Raw genomic sequence first — 26,660 nt, 5'->3', positions numbered from 1 at the left:
TTTGCCTTTTTATAGAAAAATCACTTGGCAAGACTGGCACAATCTTGGCGCGTCTCCCTCTCCCTCTCTCTCCCTCTCCCTCTCTCTCTCTCTATTCCTCTCCCTTTCCCTCTCCCTCTCCCTCTCCCTCTCCCTCTCCCTCTCCCTCTCCTTCTCCCTCTCCCTCTCCATCTCCTTCTCCCTCTCCCTCTCCTTCTCCTTCTCCCTCTCCCTCTCCTTCTCCCTCTCCCTCTCCATCTCCCTCTCCCTCTCCCTCTTCCTCTCCCTCTCCCTCTCCCTCTCCCTCTCCCTCTCCCTCTCCCTCTCCCTCTCCTCTCCCCCCCTTTTCTCCTTTTTGACATGGTAGTTTGCACTGTTGTTAATGACAGGGTGCCATGCATGTCACTTTATCCCCATTCAGTCCCCAGTTCTTATCCAGAGCGATCAGTTCTAACTCTCATTGTCACAGTAGACCATTCACTACCCTAACTGCATTCAGCACTTTTTTTTTTTTTTTTTTGGTTTTTGGGCCACACCCTGTGACGCTTAGGGGTTACTCCTGGCTATGCGCTCAGAAGTTGCTCCTGGCTTGGGGGACCATATGGGACACCGGGGGGATCGAACCGTGGTCCGTCCTAGGCTAGCGCAGGCAAGGCAGGCACGTTACCTCCAGCACCACCGCCCGGCCCCGCATTCAGCACTTTTGTGCCAAGCTTCCTACCAGGGACTGGTCCTCCTGGTCCTCATCTCTATTGTTTCTGAATATTATCATCATAGTGGCTTATTTTTCTAAACATTTTTTTTTTCATTGTTTTTCGGCCACACCTGGCAGCGCTCAGGGATTACCCCTGGCTCTGTACTCAAATCATTCCTGGCAGGCTTGGGGGAACATAAGGGATGTCAAACCTGAGTAGGCTTTGTGTAAGGCAAAGTGTGCTATCACTTTGACCTCTATGTTATTTCCACAGATGAGTGAGATTATTCCATATTTCGGGCCGGGCGGTGGCGCTAGAGGTAAGGTGCCTGCCTTGCCTGAGCTAGCCTTGGATAGACCGCGGTTCGATCCCCCAGCGTCCCATATGGTCCCCCAAGCCAGGAGCAACTTCTGAGCGCATAGCCAGGAGTAACCCCTGAGCGTCACCGGGTGTGGCCCAAAAACCAAAAAAAAAAAAAAAAGAGATTATTCCATATTTAGGGAATCGAGCTTCGGCCAGCTGTATGCAAGGCAAATGCCCTACCTGCTTAAACTTCATGTTTGTGATTAAAAAATATTTAAAAACTAATAGTTAAATTTTTTTTGGGGGGGGGGCCACACCCGGCGGTGCTCAGGGGTTTACTCCTGGCTGTCTGCTCAGAAATAGCTCCTGGCAGGCACAGGGGACCATATGGGACACCAGGATTCGAACCAACCACCTTTGGTCTTGGATTGGCTGCTTGCAAGGCAAACGCCACTGTGCTATCTCTCCGGGCCCATAGTTAAATATTCTTAAAAATATAATTTAAGTGACTTGACCATACCGATAATTCGTTCTTCCAGTTGTGACCCCCTTGTATATATGTGGCTGTTCTTCTGATAAACTGCTTATTTCTGGAAACTCCCACCACAGTCAACTCATTTATAGGTTTCTTACTGATTTTGGTTTGTTTTAGCTTTGGGTTTGTTTGTTTGTTTGTTTGTTTGTTTTTTTAGGCCACACCGAGTGGTGCTCAGGGGTTGCTCCTGGCAGGTTCGGGGCCGTATGGGATGCTGGGGATGGAACCTGGGTCTGTCCAGGGTTGGCAACGTGCAAGACAAATGCCTTACCATTGTGCTCATTCTGGCCCCCAGCTATTGGTTTTGAGACAACACTTGGCATTGCTTGGAGGTTACTTTTGGCTGTTTTCAGGGATCACTCTCGACAGGCTTGGGGGACCATATGGGGTGCCAGGGATGGAACCTGGGTTGGCTGCATGCAAGGCAAGTGCCCTCCCCACTGTATCGTCTTTTTGACTCTTATGCATTCCTTTCTTTATTAAATTTATTTATTGAGAGCCTACTATGTGTCAGACACAGTATGAAAGCTGGGACAAACAGCTGGACCAAACAGCGCAGATGTGATTCCTACTCCCTCCTCTTCCTTCTCTTCCCCTCCCCTTCTCCCTTCCTTCCCTAACTCTAACCCTTTCCTTTCCCTCCTTCCTTTTCTTTTCCTTCCTCTTCCTTCTCCTCCCCTCACTTTCCATCTCTTTTCCTCCCTCTTTCTTCCCCTCCCCCTTTCTCTTTCTTCCCTTCCCACATCAGGTGGTATTGGGGCTACTCCTTTTTCTACTTAGGGGCTATTCTCTGTGCTCAGTTCTCCTTTTTTTTTTTTTTTTTTTTTTGGTTTTTGGTTTTTGGGTCACACCCAGCGGTTCTCAGGAGTTACTCCTGGCAGGCACGGGGGACCATATGGGACACCGGGATTCGAACCAACCACCTTTGGTCCTGGATTGGCTGCTTGCAAGGCAAACGCCACTGTGTTATCTCTCTGGGCCCTCAGTTCTCCTTCTATTCTGTGCATTGCTGGGTGTGTCCCCCAGAAAAAACCCAAATGAACTTTCTGGAGCCTACACTGGTGACTTCCAACTCAGCATGTGTATCGCTTTCCGCAATTTTCACAGCAGTTTTGGAGCTCCAGCTTACCAGGCAGAAACCTAATTGATATCCCTGTGGGCCAGTGTCCACCTGTTGTCCAATGTTACAGACATTGTCATCTGACTTGGGCAGAGGTAGAAGCTCTTGCAGAAGAGGGCATGTGTATGTGGGGTTCACATCAGTGGTGCTGGGGGGAACTGCCCTAGCCCAATGCTCAGGGACCAAATGGTGACGGATATTGACTACAGAGCTTCTACTTGCCAAGCATGTATTAGGGTTCTTTGAGTTGTGTCCCTGGCTTGGTGAATTTTCTTTTCCTTCTTTGGGTTTTGCACATACTTCGCAGTACTTGAAAGTTCTGGGCCTGATTCCTTTCAGAACAGGGTTTGAGCACAATGTGGTGCTTTCAATAGAACCCGGGCTCCTGGGGCTGGAGTGACAGCACAGCAGAAAGGGCACTTGCCTCTCTTGCGGCTGCCCTGGGTTCGATCTCTGGCATCCCATAGAATCCCCCTCTACACTCAACTGCTCCTGTGTGCAGAGACAGAAATAACCCCTGAGCTTGCCAGGTGTGGCCACCAAAAAAAAAGAAAAGAGAACTGGGGTTCTAGCATTCAAGCATGTGCCCCTCAGCCCTTTTGCTTTCTCCCCTGCCTTTTCTCCTCCTTTCCCCTTCCTTTTGTTGCATGATTGAAGTTTGCACATACTTGATTTCAAAGCTCACTTTAGTTGTGGTGCTTACACACATACACGGAGTTTGTACCTTTGAGCTCCTGGGGGTCCCAGGCAGCAGAGTTGGTGAGATTGCACTCACGTGTCGTGGGGCTGGCTCTGGGGCTGGGTCTTGTGCTGAATTTGAGGTCTTGCTGACATCAGGCTTGCCAGGCGCTTTGCCATTAAGATATTTTTGCTCCACCCAGATCTAGATCTGCTAGGACACACCTGAAACTAGCCTCATGCAGTTTTCATATTTGTTGTTGAAGGGATAGAATTGTCAGAGTTCCTGTTTTCATGGCTTGCTTCTTTTCTTTTTAATAGATTATCTTGATAATGGTAACAACAAAATGGCCATTCAACAAGCGGATAAATTGTTGAAGAAGCATAAAGATCTTCATTGTGCGAAGGTAACTTCATTTGCTCTTTGTGACTTACACTTGCTGAGTTACTTGTAGACGGTGTATTATCTTTAAAGAAGCAGGATAAGGCCAGGGAAGGCAGCCCATCACTTTGTTGCGTGTACTAAATCCTAGGCTGAGTCTCTGGCGCCATCTGGTGGGAGAAAGTAAAGTAAAGGGAAAATATATGAAATGAATCAATGGGCTCTGTGCACAGGGTTCACTCCTGGCACGGTGACCATATGTGGCTTAAACCTGGGTCAGCCATGTGTAAGGCAGATGCCTTAATGCTCAGGCTCCTTCTATGTTTTTTTTTTTGGTTTGTTTTCGTTTTTGGGTCACACCCGGCATCGTTCAGGGTTCCTCCTGGCTGTATGTTCAGAAATTGCTCCTGGCAGGCTCGGGGGACCGTATGAGATGCCGGGATTCGAACCACTGACCTTCTGCATGCAAGGCAAATGCCCTACCTCTATGCTATCTCTCTGGCCCCTCCTCCTGTGTTCTTTTTTTCCTGTTGTTGTTTTTTTGTTTTTTGGGTCACACCCAGCGGCACTCAGGGGTTACTCCTGGTTATATGCTCAGAAATCGCTCCTGGCAGGCTCGGGGACCATTTGGGATGCCAGGGTTCAAACCACTGTCCTTCTGCATGCAAGGCAAATACCTTACCTCCACCTTACCTCCATGCTATCTCTCTGACCCCTCCTTCTTTTTTTTTTTTTTTTGGTTTTTGGTTTTTGGGTCACACCCGACAGTGCTCAGGGGTTACTCCTGGCTTTATGCTCAGAAATTGCTCCTGGCAGGCTCGGGGGACCATATGGGATGCCGGGATTCGAACCACCGACTTTCTGCATGAAAGGCAAACGCCTTACCTCCATGCTATCTCTCCGGCCCCGGCCCCTCCTTTCAGGTGTTACTCCTGGCTGTCTGCTCAGAAATAGCTCCTGGCAGGCACGGGGGACCATATAGGACACTAGGATTCGAACCAATCACCTTTGGTCCTGGATCGGCTGCTTGCAAGGCAAACGACGCTGTGCTATCTCTTCGGCCCCTCCTTCTATGTTCTTTTTTTTTTAATTTGAGTACCATAAAAGTAGAGGGACCTTCCGGTGGAGAACAGAAGGCCTGCAGGACAAATTCTAAAAGAGCTGTAACAATACCTTCTATGTTCTTAATATGATGAAATAGGTACAGTTTGCTGGATTGAGGGGAGGTGGTGATGAAGGGCTCAGGTCTGGCACTGAGCTTGGGGACCATATGGAATGTCAGGGCTTGAATCCGGGTCCACCACTTGCAAGACAAACACCCTCCCTGCTGTGCTGCTGTTCTGAACCTATTGCTGAGATCTTTTCTTTCTTTTTTTGTTTTGTTTATATTTTGGAGCCACAGCTGGTGGTGCTCAGGGGTGACTCCTGGCTCTGTGCTCAGGAATGGCTCCTGGGAGGCCATTTGGAAGCCCAGGGATCAAACCTGGGCCATCTGCGTGAAGGCAGATGTGTTCAGACAAGCTAGAGCTCTGGCCCCTGATGTGATCTTTTTTTTTTTTTGGGGCCACACCCTGTGATGCTCAGGGGTTACTCTTGGCTATGCGCTCAGAAGTTGCTCCTGGCTTCTTGGGGGACCATATGGGACGCCGGGGGATCGAACCGCGGTCCGTCCTAGGCTAGCGCAGGCAAGGCAGGCACCTTACCTCCAGCGCCACCGCCCGGCCCCACCTGATGTGATCTTTTCAAAGAAGACAGTGTATGAGAATGTTGGCTTTCCGACTGCCTTGTGCTTTCCGAAATGGCTTTCTTTGCTTTCTCTTTTCTGTTCTTTTAAAGCTGTTTTCTTCTCTATAGGTTTTAAAGGCCATTGGCTTACAGAGAACTGGAAAGCAAGAGGAGGCCTTCACCTTGGCTCAGGAAGTGGCGGCCCTGGAGCCCACGGATGACAACTCACTGCAAGCACTGACGATCCTCTACAGGGAAATGCACCGACGTAGGCAACCTTCTCTTGTTCCCAATCTGAGCTTGTCTGTTGCTGTTTCTCTCTGAGTTCCCTAGTTGTCTATCAGTCATGGTTTGAGTAGATGGCATTAACCTTTTTTGTTGTTGTTGTTTTTTTTTTTTTTTTTTGGTTTTTGGGTCACACCTGGCAGCCTCAGGGACTACTCCTGACTCTACGCTCAGAAACCGCTTCTGGTAGGCTCAGGGGACCAAATGGGATGCCGGAATTCGAACCACTGACCTTCTGCATGCATGACAAATGCCTACTTCCTTGCTATCTCTCCGGCCCTTCTGTTTTGAGAAGACTGACAGAAAAATATTTTTTCATGTACTTGGCTTCTTGAATTGTAACAACTTTTTAAAAATTATTATTCAGTAGAACATCCTAGGGCTGCTGGGTGTACCAGGTATATATCCAGTGTTGTCTGGAGTTTGTTGGGTGCTGGAGGGGAGTGGGTTTCTGTAGGACAGATCAGAGTGAGCCCTCAGGGGTTTTAGTATAGAAACTGAATCAGTAAACCAGAGACTAGTTAGCTGCCATCAGATCTTTTTGCCCTGGGGTTACTCCGCCCCAAGAGGACTTTCAGCAATACTTAATACTCTACAGTAGTTGATTAATGTTCTGGTAATTTTCTGGGGCACTTTGGGCCATACCTGGCTGTGCTCGAGATTACTTCTTGCTCCTGCTTGGGAGTTGCTCCTGGCAGTGGGAGGGCAGTGTCAGGGCCGAGGGAATTACTGCAAAGATTAAGGAGAGCAGCGGGGATGGTTTTCAGCAAAGGGCTGGAGGGGAGCATGCCTTTGGGACTGGTCTGGAGTGGTAGTTGCTGAAGAGAGGAAGTGAGGATTAGGCAGACAGTCCCTGTCCTGAGGTCCCAAGCACGGAGATAACACAACCCTGCAAGGTGCAGATGATCAAAACAGAGGATCCAACGGCCATAGGGAGCCTTGTGGAACTAGGCTGGATCAGAATTGTGCTGGGGAAAGAATTGTGGAGAACACGGAGCTGCAACTGGTGCTGATCTCCTGTTCTGTCAGCTGAGGAGACAGTGAGACTTTCCCCGCTGTGCCTGAGTAACACCTAACTAGGACAAGGCTACGTGATCAGAAGTTGCAAAGTACACGCTCTCTCTTTTTCCTCTTTGTTTCTTTTAGGTAGCACCCAGTATTGTATGGAGTACTCCTCCCAGCTCAGTGCTGTGGGGTCTCCAGCCCCCAGTTTTCTTGTTTAATGTAGAAGGCATCTATTTGATTTCTTCCTGATAGAGAGAAGGAGTGGGGTTGAGATTTTATTTATTTATTTATTTATTTATTTATTTATTTATTTATTTATTTATTTATTTATTTATGGGGGGTCACACCCAGCAGCGCTCAGGGGTTACTCCTGGCTCTACGCTCAGAAATAGCTCCTGGCAGGCTCGGGGGACCATATGGGGTCCCGGGATTCGAACCACTGTCCTTCTGCATGCAAGACAAAAAACGCTTACCTCCATGCTATCTCTCCGGCCCAGGGTTGAGATTTTTTTTTTTTTTTTTTGGTTTTTCGGGCCACACCCGTTCAATGCTCGGGCTAAGCACTCAGAAATCGCCCCTGGCTTGGGGGGAGCATATGGGACACCGGGGGATCGAATCGGGGGATCGAATCGCGGTCCTGATCCTTGGCTAGCGCTTACAAGGCAGACACCTTACCTCTAGCGCCACCTTGCCGGCCCCAAGATTTTAATTCTGTGTTAGGAATTAAGAAAGTCTGATTTCTTTCTATCTTAGCGGAGCTAGTCACGAAACTTTATGAGGCAGCTGTGAAGAAAGTTCCCAACAGCGAGGAGTATCACTCTCACCTCTTCATGGCCTATGCCAGAGTTGGCGAGTACAAGAAAATGCAACAGGTAACAGGCTTACAGCTGTCTGGGCACTGGGTTGTCTACCAGAGGCAAAGCCTTTTTTTTTTATTTGGGTTTTTGGGTCACACCCGGCAGTGCTTAGGGGTTTCTCCTGGCTCTACACTCAGAAACCGCTCCTGGCTGGCTCGGGGGACCCTATGGGATGCCGGGATTCGAACCACCTTCCTTCTGCTTCATGCTATCTCTCCAGCTCCCCCCTTTTTATTTATTTTTTGAATAAAAATCCAATTTTATTACTACAACATTAATACTTTTAACTGTATAAAAGGAAAACAACTTTTTGTTTATAAGGAATTACACTAATCTGGAGAAACACTAATAATAACACTAATTACCTGATATAAAAATTAAAGCAATAGTTTTCCTATCAGCGTTTTTTAAGCTGTAACCCTTTTTTATTTTTTAAACTTTATTGCTTGATTGATTGGTTTTTGGGTCACACCCAGCGTGGCGCTCAGGTGTCAATCCTGGCTCTGCACTCAGAAATCGCCCCTGCAGGCTAGGGGCCCGGGCTCGGGGACCATATGGGATGCGGGGAATGGAAGCTTGTCCCTCTCGGGTATGCCCATGCAAGGCAAATAAATGCTCTTCTACTGTGCTTTATGACATGCAAGCACATTTCTTAACCATCTATAGTCTGTCTGGCCCTCCATCTGAAGGTGAAATGCTGTTCCTGATAGCTTTCCTGATTAGCTTTCCAATAGAGGATAGCCATCAAATCACTGAGCACTTAAAGAAACAGATATATTTTAGGTCAGAGGCATAGTACAGTGGGCAGGGCACTTGCCTTGCATGAAGCTGTCCCTTGTTTGATCCATCCCCAGCATCTTATCTAGTTCTCTGAACCTGCTAGGAGTGATTCCTGAGTGCAGAGCCAGTACTAAAACTGAGCACCCCTGGATGTGGTCCAGAAATAAAAAAGTAAGAAAAGAAACAGAAATATTTGTCATTGCTACTCTTTGGTGGTGGCTCTGAATAGAGGATGGGTGACACTGGATAGTGCTCTGTAACTGTGCAGGGCTGGATGTTCAAAGTTCCTGTCCCCTCCAGCCTGAACACTTTGCTGTTCTGTGAAAGAATTGACCTCTGTGTATGTGCTCTGTATTTTAGGCTGGCATGGCTCTCTATAAGATCGTTCCCAAAAACCCTTACTACTTTTGGTCTGTGATGAGCTTAATTATGCAGGTGAGTACAGTGTTCCAAACTGGATGAGCTTTCTTTTCTTTTCATTTGTTTCCTTATTTTGTTTTCTGAGTATGTTGTGCGTGGTATGTTGCACCATGTCCAACAAGACTTGACATTTTGAAATTTGACTTTTTGATTGAGTGATTGCAGAATTCATTGACTTGGGTATCAGTTTATTGGTGTAAAGCACATAGGATTTCACCTTAATTTATAGATCTACTTTTTTTTTTTGTTTGTTTGTTTTTGTTTTTTTGGGCCACACCCGGCGGTGCTCAGGGGTTCCTCCTGGCTGTCTGCTCAGAAATAGCTCCTGGCAGGCACGGGGGACCATATGGGACACCGGGATTTGAACCAACCACCTTTGGTCCTGGATCGGCTGCTTGCAAGGCAAACGCCGCTGTGCTATCTCTCCAGGCCCTTTTTTTTTTTTTTTTTTTTTGCCACACCTAGTGGTGCTTAGGCTCAGATGTCACTCCTGGGATGCCGGGGGATCAAAACTGCATCGCCAGGGCCTGAGAGATAGCACAGCGGGTCCCCGTGTGCCTGCCAGGAGTATTTCTGAGCAGACAGCCAGGAGTAACCCCTGAGCACCGCCGGGTATGGCCAAAAAACAAACAAAAAAAAAAACAAAAAAACAAACAAACAAAAAAAAAAACCTGCTCCGGGGCCGGGCCGTGGCGCTAAAAGTAAGGTGCCTGCCTTGACTGCGCTAGCCTCGGATGGACCGCGGTTCGATCCCCCGGCGTCCCATATGGTCCCCCAAGCCAGGAGCGACTTCTGAGCGCATAGCCAGGAGTAACCCCTGAGCGTCACCGGGTGTGGCCCAAAAACCAAAAAAAAAAAAAAAAAACCAAAAAAAACCCTGCTCCGTACTCCTGCCCCCTGCTATGCTATTATTCTAGCCCCTGTTTTTTTTTTTTTGGTTTTTGGGTCACACCCGGCGGTGCTCAGAGGTTACTCCTGGCTGTCTGCTCAGAAATAGCTCCTGGCAGGCACAGGGACCATATGGGACACCGGGATTCGAACCAACCACCTTTGGTCCTGGATCGGCTGCTTGCAAGGCAAACACCGCTGTGCTATCTCTCCGGGCCCTATTCTAGCCCCTGTTGATCCTTTTTTTTTTCCCTAGTTTTTGGGTCACACTTGGCAGCACTTGGGTTGCTCCTGGCTCTGCGTTCAGAAATCACCCCTGTGTGTAATGCCAGGGATTGAACCTGGGTCGCTTATGGGCAAGGCAAACACCCTACCTCTGTGCTATCGCTTCAGCTGCTCTGTGCTCAGAAATCACTCTGGGGACCATTTAGGATGCTAGGGATTAACCCTACGTCTGTCATGTGCCAGGCAAATGCCCTATCTACCCACTGTGCCCAGGTCTGACACTTTTTTTCCTTGTTTTTTTTTTTTTTTAATTTTTTTCTTTTTGTGTGTTTTTTTTTCCTTTGATTTTTGGGTCACACCCAACAGCACTCAGGAGTTACTCCTGGCTCTGTGCTCAGAAATCACCCCTGGCAGGCACGGGGGTCATATGGGATGCCCGGATTCGAACTACCATCCTTCTGCATGCAAGGCAAATGCCCTCCCTCCATGCTACCTCTCCGGCCCCAAGGTCTGACACTTTTTTTTAGTGGAGCCAGTCGTTCATTCTGGTTCTGGTTTAACAGAGGGGCCTCACAGAGGGGCTGGAGTCAGATAAATAGAGCAGAAAGTGTGATTTGAATGAAACATCAGGTGGTTTTTTTGTTTTTGTTTTTTATCTCCTTCAGTCCATATCAGCCCAGGATGAAAACCTCTCAAAAACCATGTTTCTCCCACTTGCCGAGAGAATGGTTGAGAAAATGGTGAAAGAAGATAAGATCGAAGCTGAGGCTGAGGTGAGTGACTGAAGCCAGTGTTGCTTTTGTATCAGTGCCATTGGACCTGGGTTGCCCTTTGCTGTTTGTTTTCTTCTCATTTGAAGACCATGTTCTTTTCCCACTGTATAGTATTGAGAAGTTTCAATGGTTGTGTGTTTTGTTGGTTTCTTCTGTAAGGTTGAACTTTATTATATGATCTTGGAACGTTTGGGAAAGTATCAAGAAGCCTTGGATGTCATTAGAGGAAAATTAGGAGGTAATTTTTACATTTCTTTTCTCCTATTTAATATGAAAAATGTACTAAAAAAGCTTTTTTTTTTTTTTGGTTTTTGGGCCACACCCGGCTATGCTCAGGGCTTACTCCTGGCTGTCTGTTCAGAAGTAGCTCCTGGCAGGCACAGGGGACTAGATGGGACACCAGGATTCGAACTAAAAAAGCTATTAATGAAAAATTTCTTTATAACAGCAATGGTAAATAAAGTTCTAAAGAGAAGCACTGTGACTATTTACTATTTGTCAGACATTTCTATTATGTTTATGATTTTTTGGTAATTTATTTTTTTAATGCATTACTTTAAGTGAAGTAAAGTAGTTTTATTTAGGAGATACAAGAAGAGAGAAAGATTTCTATCTTCTGACCCGAGAGAAAGATTTCTATAAAATAAAGATAAATTTTTGTTTGTTTTGTTTGGGCCACACCCAGTGGCGCACACTTGGGTTACTCTTGGCTCTAAGTTCAGAAATCCTTCCTGGCAAGTTCAGGGTACCCTATAAGAAGCTGGAGATCTGGGGCTGGCGAGGTGGCACTAGAGGTAAGGTGTCTGCCTTGTGTCCCATATGGTCCCCCCAAGCCAGGGGCAATTTCTGAGCGCTTAGCAAGGAGTAACCCCTGAGCATCAAATGGGTGTGGCCCAAAAAACAAACAAACAAAAAAGATTCTGGGGATCGAGCCTGGGTGGGACACGTGTAAGGCAAATGCCCTACCTGTTGTGCTTATTGCCATGGCCCCCAGAAGGATAATTTTGAAAGTTTAAGCTTGGAGTAGCCCTTGCCTTGATTATGTGAGGTCCTGGATTCTGTCTCTATCACTGAAAAAACACTAGCAATCTTTTTTTTTTTTTTTTTTTTTTTGGTTTTTTGGTTTTTGGGCCACACCCGGTAACGCTCAGGGGTTACTCCTGGCTATGTGCTCAGAAGTTGCTCCTGGCTTGGGGGACCATATGGGACACCGGGGGATCGAACCACGGTCCGTCCAAGGCTAGCACAGGCAAGGCAGGCACCTTACCTTTAGCGCCACCGCCTGGCCCCAACACTAGCAATCTTAATGGTAATGAAATAGGAATGGCAGTAAAGACTGGGAATGGCTTTAGGCAGGATTTCCCATCTAGCCATGAGCCTTCGCTGTTTACCTCCCTCCTGTGAAGGCCTCTGAGTGTGGGACTTTTTGCTCTTTGTGTTCCTGCACTCCTTTGCTCTTGTTCTTTTTGTCTTTGTTTCCCGGAGAACATTTGTGTGTAGGGGGTTTGATGACACAGCTCTTCGTGGTAGATGGCACCCTGCCACTGCCACCACTTACTCTCTTATCTTTTTTTTAAAATTTATTTATTTTTTGTTTTTTTGGGTCACACCCGGCAGCGCTCAGGGGTTCCTCCTGGCTCTATGCTCAGAAATCGCCCCTGGCTTGGGGGGACCATATGGGACGCCGGGGGAACCGCGGTCCTTCCTTGGCTAGCGCTTGCAAGGCAGACACCTTACCTCCAGCGCCACCTACCCGGCCCCTTATCTTTTTTTTTTTTTTTTTTTAATTTATTTATTTTTTGTTTTTTTGGGTCACACCCGGCAGCGCTCAGGGGTTCCTCCTGGCTCTATGCTCAGAAATTGCTCCTGGCAGGCCTGGGGAAACATATGGGATGTCGGGATTTGAACCACCGTCCTTCTGCATGGAAGGCAAATGCCTTACCTCCATGCTATCTCTCCGACCTCCTCTTTCTTTTTTTTTTTTTTTTTGTTTTGGTTTTTGGTTTTTGGGCCATACCCGGTGACACTCAGGGGTTACTCCTGGCTATGCGCTCAGAAGTTGCTCCTGGCTTCTTGGGGGACCATATGGGACGCCGGGGGATCGAACTGCGGTTCGTCCTAGGCTAGCGCAGGCAAGGCAGGCACCTTCTAGCGCCACCGCCCGGCCCCCCCGACCTCCTCTTTCTATTCCAAGGCCTCTGAGATGCGAGGCCTGGGATCCCACTGCTGCTCTGAGCTCCTTCTCTGACGTCTCTCAGATGACTTTTCAGATATGCCTGTAAAGTTTACCTCTTTCTGGGCTGTAGTGATAGCACAGTGGTAGAGCTTTTGCCTTGCATGTGGCTGACCCAGGATGGACCTGGGTTTGATTTCTGCCATCACATATGGTCCTCTGAGCTTGCCAGGAGCAATTTCTGAGTGCAGAGCCAGTAGTAACCCCTGATCATCACTGGGTTTGGCTCAGAAAATAAAAAAAAAAAGAGAGAGAGCGAGAGAGAAAGAAAACTTTCCTTTTAGATGGGGAATTAATTTGTAGAAACTTCATAGATAGTTTTAGCTCTTTTCCTGTTTGGGGGCAGTTAGGATTTTTGGCTCAGAATATTCATACATGCCTCATGGTTCCCTTAGGAAAAATATTTTCTTGTAAGTGCAATTAATGTTTGAATGAGCTGGGTTCATTCTTAATTGTACCTTTATAGTCATTGGGAAAAATTAGATCTCATTGACTGCAGTCATCAAAGCCAGTTTTGGCCAGGATGTGACTCAGTGGTAAAGCTCACACCTTTCTCAACTGTTCCCTGGCAAAAATGAAACACTTAACTGGTGATTATTTCGTAACACAAAATGTAGAAGCAACTTATGCTTATTTGGAGGTTATTTGGGGCACACCTGGTGGTGCTCAGGGCTTAGGTTCAGGGATCACTTCTGATGGGACTTGGGGGACCATTTGTAGTGCTGGGGATGGAACCTGGCTTGGCTACTTGCAAGGCAACCACTCAACTCCTCTACTGTCTCTCTGGCCCCAGAAGTTACTCCTGGCTCTGCACTCTGGGGTCATTCCTGTCGGTGCTTGGGACCCTATGGGATGCTGGAGATCGAACCTGGGTCAGTCACATGCAAGGCAAACTCCCTACCTGCTGTGATCTTTACTTTTTTTGTTTTTGTTTATATTTTTGGGTCACACCCAGCAGTGTTCAGTCCTGGGTCGGCCACGTGCAAGGCAATACCATACTGCTGTGCTATCACTCCGGTGACTGATCTTTACATTTTACAAGAAAAACAATTGAACAAGTTGATATCAGAAATGTGCTTCTTTTTGGCAGTACAATTTTTTTTTTTCTAATATAGAAGTGGGGGTGTGGCACACCTGCCTCATAAGCTCAGGGCTTCCTCCTGGCCCTCCTGAAGGTGCACAGGGGACCAACCCAAGTATGGTGCCAGGAATTGACTCGGAGTTAGCTACAGGCAAGGCAAGTGCCTTAACTCCTCTACTCTCTCTGCTGCCAGAAGAATCTCTGTTCAACATCTGAGATTGGAATCTGAAAGTGATCAGTCCCCTAATGAAGTGAATGAGGAAGACGTGCCCCTTTTTTTCTTCTTGTGCTCGAGCTTTGTTCTGATGTCCGAGCAAAGAATGGCGTCAGCTTAGCCTCTTGTGTGACTTTCCCTCTAGAGAAGCTGACCAGTGAGCTCCAGAGCCGGGAAAATAAGTGCATGGCCATGTACAAGAAGCTGAGCAGGTGGCCGGAGTGCAACGCCCTGTCCCGCCGCCTCTTGCTGAAAAAGTGAGTAGATGCGGCTTCGTCTCTTGAGCCTGGCCTTGGACTCTGGGGACTCAAGCCTGCTTCACTCTCTCTGATTTTGGAGATGGCTGAGCCGAAAATCAAAGCTTTGCCTAGTGTGTCCTGGATAATTCTCAAAGTTTTGATGCTCTTTCGTCTTTTAGTGAAGGTTTAAGTCTTACGCCTTTAGGATGTTTCTTGTTAGAAGGAAATTTGACAGTCTTGTGAAATTCAGTATTGTCTGAGTGTGATGCCTTTACCTTCTCTGTAGGAAGTGCGGGTGTGAGAGTTTTAGGAGTATTAGTTTTCTAGACCTGGTCACTTTATTGAAGGAAAGTGTAATCTCTTTATTGGGTTTCTTTTTATTCTTTTGGTTTTGGGGCCACAGCCAGCTGTTCTCAGGGATCACATTGGGGAGCAGTATGGGGTGTTGGGATTGGACCTGGGTTGGTAGCATGCAAGGCTAGTGCCCTGTCTGCTGTCTTGTCCTCCTGCCCCCTTATAATTGGTCATGCTTTGAAAATACCTCTGCAGTGCTGCCCTTTCAGCACTGCTGGGGAGGGGTGGGCCTCTCCTTGTAAAAATGGGTACATGAGGTAGAAACTGGGTTGAACATCATGGCCCCTGACGCAGACTTGTCACAACTCTGGTTTAATCTTGTTTGCACATTCAATCTGATTTTAGCTCAGATGACTGGCAGTTCTATCTGACTTATTTCGATTCTGTCTTTCGACTGATTGAAGAGGCCTGGACCCCTCCTGCTGCAGGCGAACAGTAAGTGTCTCTTTCCCTGAGCCTTCGGTGTCACTGTCCTTTCCACTCCATTCTCCTTCTCTGAGAATTACGTGGCACTCTACGCCACTTCATTTCGTTTTCTTTCCTGAGAGTTCATGGCACTCCACTCCACTCCACTCCACCCTTCTTCCTATGAGTCTGTTTGTATGTTTTTTAGAATAATTTTTTTGGCTATACCAGGCTATGCCTAGGGCCTACTCCTGTCTCTGCGCTCTTGGATCTCTCCTTTTATGTTTGGGGAGGGGGTCACGTGGGATACCGGGGATCAATCTGGGTCAGCTGTATACAAGGCAAGCACCCTACTCAATGAATTATGACGCTAGTGCCTTGAATTTAATTTATTTATTAAATTAAATTATAATTTAATTTATTGGGGTTGGGGCTGAAGTGATAGCACAGTGGGTAGGGCATTTGCCTTGCATATAGCTGACCCAGATTTGATCCCCAATATCTCATGTGGTCCCACGAGCCTGCCAGGAGTGATTTCTAAGTGCAGAGCCAGGAGTAAACCCCGAACGCCACCAGGTGTGACCCTTAAGAGACCCCCCCCCCCCAAATATTATTTTGAACAATAGAGTCACTATTATTTTGGTGTGTTCGTATCCAGTTCTTTAGAAGGAGAAGTACATTATTCAGCAGAAGAGGCGGTGAAGTTCATAGAAGATCGGATCACAGAAGAATCTAAGAGTTCTCGCCATCTCCGAGGTCCACATCTGGCTAAACTGGAGCTCATCAGACGGCTACGACGGCAGGGCTTCAACGACGAGTATAAACTGGGTAAGAACTTGTAGGATATTTGGGAACATTGGGGAAGACACAAGGACACCCTGTTATTCAAGTTGAACATTTACTTACAAAGCCTGTAATGCCAGAGACATTTGGTTTTGGACATGCTGGGCATTCTTACCCAGGCTCTGTCCCATCACTGAACCTCCTCTTACCTTCTTCCTCGAGACTTGTTTTGGAAGCAGATGTTTCTATAACTTGAAAATACTTGCTGATAAATGAGTCACATAAAGTTAGTTCTTAGTACTTTACTTAGTTTAGCTTAAGATTCACATGTCTTGGGGTTGGAGTGGTGGTGCAAGTGGTAGGGTGTTTCCCTTGTACACACTAACCTAGGACGGACCGCGGTTCGATCCCCCAGCGTCCCATATGGTCCCCCAAGCGAGGAGCGATTTATAAATGCATAGCCAGGAGTAACCCCTGAGCGTCACCGGGTGTGCCCCAAAAGCCAAAAAAAAGGAGAAAAATTCACATGTCTCCCATTTCCTACAGTCTTTGTCATGCACTTTTTCTTTTGGTTTTTGGGTCATACCCAGCAGTACTCAGGGATTTGAACCATTGTCCCTCCTTAATCGGCTGCGTGCAAGGCAAATGTTCCACCACTATGCTGTCTCTGGCCCCTGTCATGCACTTTTTGCCGATCCAATGGCTATGTCAAAATCATTTCCATGGGCCAGAGAGAGCATGGAGGTAAGGCGTTTGCCTTGCATGCTGAAGGATGGTGGTTCGAATCCCGGCATCCCATATGGTCCCCCTGAGCTTGCCAGGAGCAATTTCTGAGTGTAAAGCCAGGAGTAACGCCTGAGCGCTGCTGGGTGTGACACAATAACTAAAACAAAATCATTTCCAAAGTAAAATAGCCAGTTTTCAAAGTTTTAGAATTCCATGAAGTGGATAAAAGCTTTCTTGAAGATCTACTTCAAATACTTCCAAGTATTTATTGGTTGTGGTACATTTACACAGTGGAATACTATGCAGCCGTCAGGGGCCAGAGAGATAGTTGGAGGTAAGGCATTTGCCTTGCATACAGAAGGACGGTGGTTTGAATCCTGGCATCCCATATGGTTCCCCCAAGCCTGCCAGGAGCGATTTCTGAGTGTAGAGCAAGGAGTAACCCCTGAACGCTGCCGGGTATGTCCCTCCCCCCCAAAAAAAACCCAAAAAACTATGCAGCCATCAGAAAAATATGAAGTCTTGAAATTTTCCTATACATGGATGGATATGGAAACTATTTTTTTTTTTTGGGCCACACCCGGCGTTGCTCAGGGGTTACTCCTGGCTGTCTGCTCAGAAATAGCTCCTGGCAGGCACGGGGGACCATATGGGACACCGGGATTCGAACCAACCACCTTTAGTCCTGGATCGGCTGCTTGCAAGGCAAACGCCACTGTGCTATATCTCCGGGCCCGGATATGGAAACTATTATGCTGAGTGAAATAAGTCAGAGGCAGAGAGATAGACATAGAATAGTCTCACTCACCTATAGGTTTTAAGAAAAATAAAAGAGGGGCCTGGCGGTGGCGCTAGAGGTAAGGTGCCTGCCTTGCCTGCGCTAGCCTTGGACAGACCGCGGTTTGATCCCCCGGCGTCCCATATGGTCCCCCAAGCCAGGAGCGACTTCTGAGCGCATAGCCAGGAGTAACCCCTGAGCATCACTGGGTGTGGCCCAAAACCAAAAAAAAAAAAGAAAAAGAAAAGATATTATTGTAATCATGCCCAGAGACAATAGAGATGAGGGCTGGAAGGAGCAGCCTGGATACGAAGCTTACCACAAAGAGTGGTGAGTGCAGTTAGAGAAATAACTACACTAACAACTATCCTGACAATGGTAGTGAGTGAGAGGAGTAGAATGCCTGTCTTGAAGACAGGCAAGGGATGGGGAGGAGGGAAATGGGGGGCATTGGTGGTGAGAAGGTTGCATTGGTGAATGGGGAGGTGTTATTTTTTACGACTAAAATCAAATAAAAACCAACAGAACAAATGAAAAATGATTATTTGTGATACTGGAGGAAGGAGGTACAGGATAATAGGCATCGTATAGCCAGTAAAGCATTCAGAGGGCCTTCAGAATACTGGATGGAGCCCTGGTGTGCTCTTGAAAATGATTGTCCTGCCCTGCTCCAGCTGGGTACCATACCATGCTGTGCCAGTTCAGAATTTTGTTGGGGAAAATGACGTCCTCCCCACCACCAAGGTACTTGGTGCTTAACTCATACTAAGAATTCACTTATAGTTCTGTTTTTATTCTGTTAGGGGGGAAGTCTTGGACCCCTTGCAAAAAATACATGGCCTGCTGCTGCCTGAGCCAGTAACACTGACTGCCTGGACCGCTGTTGTCATACACATGTGAAATCATTTTACTTTTTCCTTTTACCTTTTCTGACTTAGCACAAGTACCCTTAGGGTTGTGAACTCTGACCCTCAGGTAATTTATATTAAACTCTGGCTAATAAAAATGGCAAGGTGGGCCTGGAGTGATAGCACAACCTGGTAGGCTGTTTGCCTTGCATGTGGCTGACCCAGGTTCTTTCTCCAGCATCACAAGGGGGTAAAGAGGGGAAGGGAATAGATTTGCGCCACATCCAGCGGTGCGTTCAGAAATCACTCCTGGCAGGCTCGGGGCCATATGGGAACAAAACCAGGTTGGCCATGTGCAAACTCCCTACCTGCTGTGCTATCATCGCTTGGCCTCTTTTCCCATGACTGTTTAATTTTTTGTATGAAACAGCAAGCCGAGACTCTCACAGACACTGCCCCACCCAGCTTTACTGGGGGTCAGGTGATGTTCCCTTGGATCTCTTCATCTTTGAGCTATCACCACAGTCCCTCTGATACATTTGTTTGAATTTGAGGGTTGTTCAGGGGCTATTCCTGGCACAGTGGTTGGGGCTGTTCTTGTAGTGCTCTAGGGATCAACCATGTGTATTGGGATCAAACCTTTTTGTTTTTATTTGCTTATATTTGGGCTATACCTGGCAGCTCAGGGCTTACTCCTGATTCTGCACTCAGAAATCACTCCTGTGGGGCTTGTAGCCCACAACTATTTTCTGTATCATTTTTTTGGGGGGGGAGGGGAGTCATACCCAGCAGCAGTGCTCAGGGGTTACTCCTGACTCTGAGTCCAGAAATCACTTATGGCAGGCACAGGGGACCATATGGGATGCCAGGGATCGAACTGGGTTGGTTGCATTCAGGGCAAATGCTTTCCCTGCTGTGTTACCAATCCAGCCCCTCTGTGTCATTCTTTTGTTTTTGTTTGTTTTGGGTCACACCCGGCAGCGCTCAGGGGCCACTCCTGGCTCTATGCTCAGAAATCGCTCCTGGCAGGCTTGGGGGACCATATGGGACGCCAGGATTGGAACCACCATCCTTCTTCATCTAAGGCAAACACTTTACCACTGTGCTGCCTCTCCAGTCCCTGGTGTCATTCTTATTCAAATAGTCAAGCAAAGTTTTAGCTTAATTGAAAATACTTTTCAGGGGAGGAAGGGAAAAAACAATAAAAAAAGAAATGCTTTTCACATATCTACCCCCATTATATCTTCTAAGTTAGAGATTGTTGTGGCTGGAGTAATAATACAGCAGGTAGGGCTCTTACTTTGTATGGGGCTGACTGGGCCTCAATACACAGCCACCCCATATGGTCTCAACTTCTCCAGGTGTGATCCTTGAGCACAGAGTCAGGAGGAAGTCTTGTGTCTCACTGGGTGTGCTCCCCCCCCCCCCCAACAGACAGACAAACAAGTGGTTGAGTGATTTGTTTTTCCTTCCAGGTGATCCAGAAGAATTAATGTTTCAGTATTTTAAAAAGTTCGGAGATAAACCTTGTTGTTTTACGGATCTCAAGGTGTTTGTTGATCTCTTGCCAGCTACACAATGTACAAAAGTAAGTCTGGTTGGGGCTGGGAAGGTGGCGCTAGAGGTAAGGTGTCTGTCTTGCAAGCGCTAGCATAGGATGGACTTCGGTTCGATCCCACGGCGTCCCATATGGTCCCCCAAGCTAGGGGCGATTTCTTTTTTTTTTTTCAGGAGTGATTTCTGAGCACATAGTAATCCCTGAGCGTCACTGGGTGTGGTCCAAAAACAAAAAAATATTAACGTATTAATGGTTTTGTTGATGCTGCATTTCATTCAGCCATCTTGTTTGAGCATTGAGACTAAGGGGGGACAGTGAGTCACGTCTTACTGTTCTGCCATCCTGTGAGTTGAAGGAGTCATGATGGGGCTGCAGGACCGGCACAGGCGCTCTGCCACTGAGTTGTACCCCTCTCCTGACACTGCGTGTCTTAAGTCTTCACGATCTGACTCCTACACCAGAGACTCTGTTTTTCTAGTTGTATTTGAAAAATCAGACATCACCTCATGTGACCCATGTGGTAATAATATGGTGAGAGATCATAGTTGTTTTCTTGTTAATAAAAGAGAATTTGAAGCTATTAGGATGAGTGTTGTAGGCCTGTAAAGAGTTTCTGTTGAGTTAAAGGGTCCCAAGCTTGTCTTAGTAGGAAATAGGCCACTTGATGGGGGTGGGGGGGATAGGACTGGGAGGGGTAGTCTGTGATGGAGTGAAGCCTTTGACTAGAGGAAATGGCAGTGCAGAACTATGATAAAGAATTTTTTTTTTTTTTTTTTGTGGTTTTTGGGTCACACCCGGCAGTGCTCAGGGGTTATTCCTGGCTCCAGGCTCAGAAATTGCTCCTGGCAGGCACGGGGGACCATATGGGGCGCCGGGATTCGAACCGATGACCTCCTGCATGAAAGGCAAACGCCTTACCTCCATGCTATCTCTCCGGCCCCTATGATAAAGAATTTATCTTTAGCATTCACTCAATGAAAGCATTAATAACACAATATCAACATAAACGATGGTTGAGGAGGGAAAGAACAGATGTAGGAACTAGGTATTAATCAGAATCATAGACCAACACTACTGCTGTTTTTTTTTTGGGGTCACACCAGTGATGCTCAGGGGTTACTCCTGGCTGTCTGCTCAGAAATAGCTCCTGGCAGGCATGGGGGACCATATGGGACACCGGGATTCGAACCAACCACCTTTGGTCCTGGATTGGCTGCTTGCAAGGCAAACGCCGCTGTGCTATCTCTCCGGGCCCTGCTGTTTCTTTTTGACAAATCTAGTCATAGATTAAAAATTTTAAAATCATACAGTTGGGGCCGGAGAGGTGGCACTAGAGGTAAGGCGTCTGCCTTGCAAGTGCTAGCCTAGGATGGACAGCGGTTTGATCTGGTGTCCTATATGGTCCCCTCCCAAGCCAGGGGCGATTTCTGAGCGCATAGCCAGGAGTAACCCCTGAGCGTCAAACAGGTGTGGCCCCAAAAAAACCAAAGGAAAAAAAATCATACAGTTGTATTAAAGTTGAAGCAAAATTATTAGATGTGAACTGCATGAGTGGGATTTTATTTAATTTGATCTTTATTTGTATCACAAAAGTTGTTTTGGGGGGGAGGGCCACACCCGGTGACGAACAGGGGTTATTGCTGGCTATGAACTCAGAAATTGCTCCTGGCGTGGGGAACCATATGAGACGCCCGGGGGTGGGGGGGATCGAACTGCAGTCCATCCTAGGTTAGCATGTGCAAGGCCCTACTACCTGCGCCACTGCTTCGAGCCAATACTTCAGCTTTTTTTTTTTAATTATGTTATCTGCCTTTTCTAGTCTTTTCAATTAAATTTTTCATAGAATCATTAGGTTGGTGTACCATCATTTATATAACATTTTTATAAGTTTTTGATTTTTAGTGGGTATGGCCCATGGTATTGCCAAGTACTTTTGTGACCAGTAATACATAAATGTGCCAGTTTCACAGGAGTTTTACCAGCACTGTTGCCTGTTTGGATCTTTCTGTTTTAGCTATTTTGGGAGCTATAAAATGACACTGGTAGGGGGATTTGAGTTTGTCTCGCTAGACCACTGTAGTCTCTCTCCGCTGTATTTAGTTTTATTTATTTTTCGAATCTTTATTTAAACTGTCCGCTACAAAGGCAGCTCAGTTCTCTCATGTGTGCTCCTCTCTTTCCACTTTGCAGTTTATTAATCAATTACTTGGAGTGGTTCCTTTGTCGACGCCAACAGAGGATAAGTTGGCACTACCTGCCGACATCCGAGCTCTCCAGCAGCATTTGTGTGTGGTGCAGCTGACGAGGCTGCTTGGCTTGTACCACACGATAAACAAAAATCAGAAACTGGACGTGGTCAGAGAATTGATGTTACGGTACCAGCACGGTCTGGAATTTGGTGAGCAACCAACCTTTCAAGGGATTCAGAGATTTATAAGACCGGTTTCTGTTACTCAGAATATGCTGTGTAGATGAGTTTGGCAAGGCACAGCCTATGTTTGGTTAACTGGGAAGGCTCTCCAGGTATACTAGGCAGACCTCTGTCCAGTTTGGAAGTTCAAAGAATTCTTTTCTTTTTGAGGGGGAACGATTTTTGGGTCACACCTGGTAATGCTCAGGGGTTCCTCCTGGCTATGCACTCAGAAATCGCTCTTGGCTTGGGGGACAATATGGGACGCTGGGGGATCGAACTGAGGTCTGTCCTAGACTAGTGTTGGCAAGGCTGACACCTTACCGCTTGCACCACTTCTCCGGCCCCCCAATAATTCTTTTTTATTTTGGTTTTTGCGTCATACCCTGCAGCGCTCGGGTTACTCCTGGTTCTGTGCTCAGGAATTGTTCCTGGCTGGCTTGGGGGACCATATGAGATGCTGGGATTCGAACCACCGTCCATCCTGGATCAGCCTCGTGCAAGGCAAACATCCTACTGCTGTGCTATCTCTCTTGCCCCGAGTTCAAAGAATTCTTGTTGGCTTCCCGTGTTCTATTTTCTTCTGTGGTCTGCTGGTTCAAATCATTGATTGATGCTCTTAGAAATTGCAGATTGCTTATAATTGTCACATTTTCTGCTTATCATCCCTTTTGGGGGGGTTGCCACATCCGGTGACAGTTCAGGGGTTACTCCTGGCTCTGTGCTCAGAAATCGCTCCTGGCTCAGGGGTCCATATGGGACTTCGGGGATTGATCCTAGGTCCATCCTGGGTCAGCCACGTGCAAGGGGTGCTATTGCTCTGGCCCCTGCTTATAATCCTTGGTGTTTAATAAATACAAACAGACTGTATAAGTAAAAAAAAAAGTAATGGACTATTCTAAACTGAAATAAATATTTAATTTTAAAGTCATCTTCTAAATGAAATGCTTGTATGAAGCATGTCATTAGATAGTCTCAGTGTTTCTTTTTTGTTTTGCTTTGTTTTTGTTTTTTGGGCCATATCTGGAGGCACATACGAGTGACTTCTGGCTCTGAACTCAGAAACCACACCTGGCATGCACAGGGGTCCATATGTTGGTCGTTGGGGATTGAACCTGGGTCAGCCGCTAGCAAGGCAAATGCCCTACCTGCTGTACTATCACTTCAGCCCATTTCAATGTTTCTTAGACTCGATCCTAAGAAGTCAGCTGGGGGTTTAGCTAAGGTGGGTGCTTTTCATGTATGCAGCTCTGAGTTTGATCCTTGCCTGTGTGTTCACACAAATCCAGAAAATAACAACTCAAATGAAATAATGAGCATAATATTTAGTTATATATGGTCTTTGACTTGTTTTTATTTTCATCTATAACCAAACTTAGCTGTTCTCCCAAAGGACCACTGTGGGTCTATCTTTCTGGAACCCCTGTCTGCTCTAGTCTTTGTTGTTGTTTTTTTTGTTTTGTTTTGGTTTTGGTTTTTGGGCCACACCCGGCGGTGCTCAGGGGTTACTCCTGGCTATCTGCTCAGAAATAGCTCCTGGCAGGCACGGGGGACCATATGGGACACTGGGATTTGAACCAACCACCTTTGGTCCTGGATCAGCTGCTTGCAAGGCAAACACCGTTGTGCTATTTCTCCGGGCCCTTGCTCTAGTCTTTCTGAAGCTCTGATTCATGGCTTAAGTATTTTTTCCTGTGTTTACTCCATCTCACTTTTTTCTCTCCTGTCAGTTTCCTGCTTTAAGAAACCTCATGGGGGTGGGGGGACTGGAGAGATAGCACAGTGGTAGGGCGTTTTCCTTGCACACAGCTGATTCAGGATGGACTATAGTTCAAATCCCGGCATAAGGTCTCCTGTGCCTTCCAGGAGTGACTTCTGAGCACAGAGCCAGGAGTAACTCTTGAGCGCCACCGATTGTGACACCCCCCCCCCAAAAAAAAAAAAAAAAAAGAGAAACTTTGGTGGGGTCATTCTGATTGAACAGATATTCTAAGGCAATGTTACTGTTTTATTTTATTTTTTTAATCTCTTTTAGGAAAATCCTGTTTGAAAACCGAATTGCAATTTTCAGACTATTACTGTCTCCTTGCTGTCCATGTACTTATTGATATATGGAGAGAAACAGGTAAGGAACAGTGATTACAATTTCATTTTGTTCTTTATTATAAATCCTGAGACTGTATAATCCCTAACTTGACTTATGCTTTGGGTTTTTCTTTCTCTAGGATATACTAGCAAAACCCAAGTCTCAGTTATTTCACTGAAATCAAGGTAGTTCTAATTATTGATGCCTATTTTTTAATATTTCCAGTCAGTGAGAACTGTTAGCTTCCAATTATGAAGCTATAATAAAAAAGACTGAAGTAGTTTAGTCTCAGACTGTGTGCTTTGCAAATGTGGGACCAGTGAGGCTCAGTTCAAGCTGGCTCAGGAATTCTTGACCTCAGTCATGCAGAGCAAATGCTTTGTCCCTGAGCCATTTCCATAGCCCCAATATTTCAGGCTGCTGCTATGTGTAGTGTAGCCTTTTAAATTTTGGTAGACCAGAAAAAGATTTGGCTTTTTAGGGTGATGATTAATGAATAACGTGGGGTTTAAATGGGGGACTTTTAGGTCACACCTTGTTCTGCTAAGGAGATCCTAGCTCTGCTCAGGAATGGCTCTGGGCAGTGTGTAAGGGACTGTGGGGTCCTGGGTTGAATCAGGTTACTATCTCTTCATTCCCTGAATGAGCAAGTTTCTTTCCAATATCTTTTTTGACAATCTGTTCCTAGAATTTCATATGGAAGGAAAAAAAAATGTTTTCTTTTGGGTTTTTGGATCACACCTGGCAGCATTCGGGTTACTTTTAGCTCTATGCTCAGAAATTGCTCCTGGCAGGCTCGGGGGGACCATATGGGATGCTAGGATTCGAATCACCGTCCTTCTGCATGCAAGGCAATTGCCCTACCTCCATGCTAGCCCTCTGGCCCCTGGAAGAAAAATTTTGTAAAGATTGAGAGTGCTAGAGAAAAATCTGCCCTGCGAAATTCAAGTCCATATTTTCCTTTCTTTTTTGGTGGAAGGTTGGGCCACACCTGGTGATGCTCGGGGGTTATTCCTGCCTATGCGCTCAAAGATTGTTCCTGGTTTGGGGACCATATGGGATGCTGGGAATTGAATCGAGGTTTGTTCTGGGTCAGCCGTGTGCAAGGCAAGCACCTAATACTGTGCTACCGCTCTGCCCCTCAAGTCCATGTTTTCTTTATAGAAACTACTAAGGTGTTCTCCCTGTTCGGGAAATCACCCCTCCTTTTTTTTTTTTTTTGGGTCACATCCAGCAGTGCTCAGGGGTACTTTGGCTCTGCACTCAGAAATTACTTCTGTCAGGCTCAGGGGACCATATGGCATTGCAGGAATTGAACCCTGATTGCCCGCATGTAAGGCAATGCCCTATCCACTGTGTTGTCAATCCAGCCTTGGTAATCCCGTTTTGTGTCACATCGTCTCTAAATTCACTTGTAGATTGCGGGGAGAGAATAGTGTCTGTAATTTTCTGGTGTTTGGTTCTGAGAAACCTCTGTTGAGACAACACACATATTTCGGTTCTAGGTGACGAGACTGCTGTGTGGCAGGCCCTGAATTTGCTGGAAGAGGGATTGACTCACAGCCCTTCTAATGCTCAGTTCAAATTGCTGCTTGTTCGAATCTACTGTATGCTGGGGGCTTTTGAGCCAGTGGTGGACCTCTACTCCAGCCTGGATGCCAAGCATATCCAGCACGACACCATTGGGTTGGTAGTATACACTCTGAATAACAAATGGCCTTCCACTCCCGACATTAGAACTCGAACTGTTAGATTTTAGCAGCCAAGTTGTTCCTGGTATTATGATTTTTAGACTAAAAAGTAGCAATTATCCTGTTGAGTGGCAGTTTTCAAATTTGCACAATTTAGAAATGGTTAAAGTGTTCAGCAGAGGTGCTAAGCAGCTGTACTCTTTTTCTTAGCACACATGGTTTTGAACCTGGCATTAAGGTTTACTTAATGTGCTTTACGTTCATTTTGTTTTTCGTTTTGTTTTGTTTTTAGGCCACACCCAGTGGTGTTCAGGGATTGTTCTTGGCTCTATGCTCAGAAATCACTCCTGGCAGGCTCAGAGGCCCATATGGGATACCAGGAATTGAACCTGGGTCCATTCCTTTTGGCCACATGCAAGGCAAATGCCCTACTGCTGCTGTGCTTTCGCGCCCCCACCCCCCTGTTTTTTAATGTGCTTTACTTTGACCTTAAATATTGTTTTTATATTTTTGGTTTTGGTTTTGCTTTTGGGCTCCACTCAGAGGTTCTCTGCTCTTTACTCAGGGGATTGAACTCCAGCCAGCTGCATGCAAGGCAAGCGAC

The 26,660-nt window shown here is 46.6% G+C and overlaps 1 protein-coding gene and 1 non-coding gene across 2 annotated transcripts in view; one reads left to right on the top strand and one right to left on the bottom strand.

The window, feature by feature from the left end:
* NAA25 (N-alpha-acetyltransferase 25, NatB auxiliary subunit) overlaps window positions 1-26,660 on the top strand; it is a 58,313-nt gene that overhangs the window by 5,411 nt on the left and 26,242 nt on the right. The window contains exons 2-14 of the mRNA XM_049789333.1: window positions 3,632-3,717; window positions 5,547-5,685; window positions 7,461-7,579; window positions 8,705-8,779; window positions 10,543-10,650; window positions 10,810-10,888; window positions 14,324-14,435; window positions 15,117-15,206; window positions 15,835-16,004; window positions 19,787-19,899; window positions 22,060-22,267; window positions 24,315-24,404; window positions 25,871-26,051. Of these exons, the coding sequence (XP_049645290.1) occupies window positions 3,632-3,717; window positions 5,547-5,685; window positions 7,461-7,579; window positions 8,705-8,779; window positions 10,543-10,650; window positions 10,810-10,888; window positions 14,324-14,435; window positions 15,117-15,206; window positions 15,835-16,004; window positions 19,787-19,899; window positions 22,060-22,267; window positions 24,315-24,404; window positions 25,871-26,051 (1,570 nt within the window). The remainder of the gene's footprint in view (window positions 1-3,631; window positions 3,718-5,546; window positions 5,686-7,460; window positions 7,580-8,704; window positions 8,780-10,542; window positions 10,651-10,809; window positions 10,889-14,323; window positions 14,436-15,116; window positions 15,207-15,834; window positions 16,005-19,786; window positions 19,900-22,059; window positions 22,268-24,314; window positions 24,405-25,870; window positions 26,052-26,660) is intronic.
* On the bottom strand, window positions 4,803-4,864 carry LOC126031869 (U7 small nuclear RNA). The gene has a single exon (XR_007503681.1). It is a non-coding gene; the product is annotated as a U7 small nuclear RNA (small nuclear RNA).

This window comes from Suncus etruscus, chromosome 15, assembly GCF_024139225.1.
Source record: "Suncus etruscus isolate mSunEtr1 chromosome 15, mSunEtr1.pri.cur, whole genome shotgun sequence".
Taxonomy (NCBI): Eukaryota; Metazoa; Chordata; class Mammalia; order Eulipotyphla; family Soricidae; genus Suncus; species Suncus etruscus.
The sequence above is the reverse complement of the archived record's forward strand: the minus strand, read 5'-3'. Positions and strand labels throughout refer to the sequence as shown.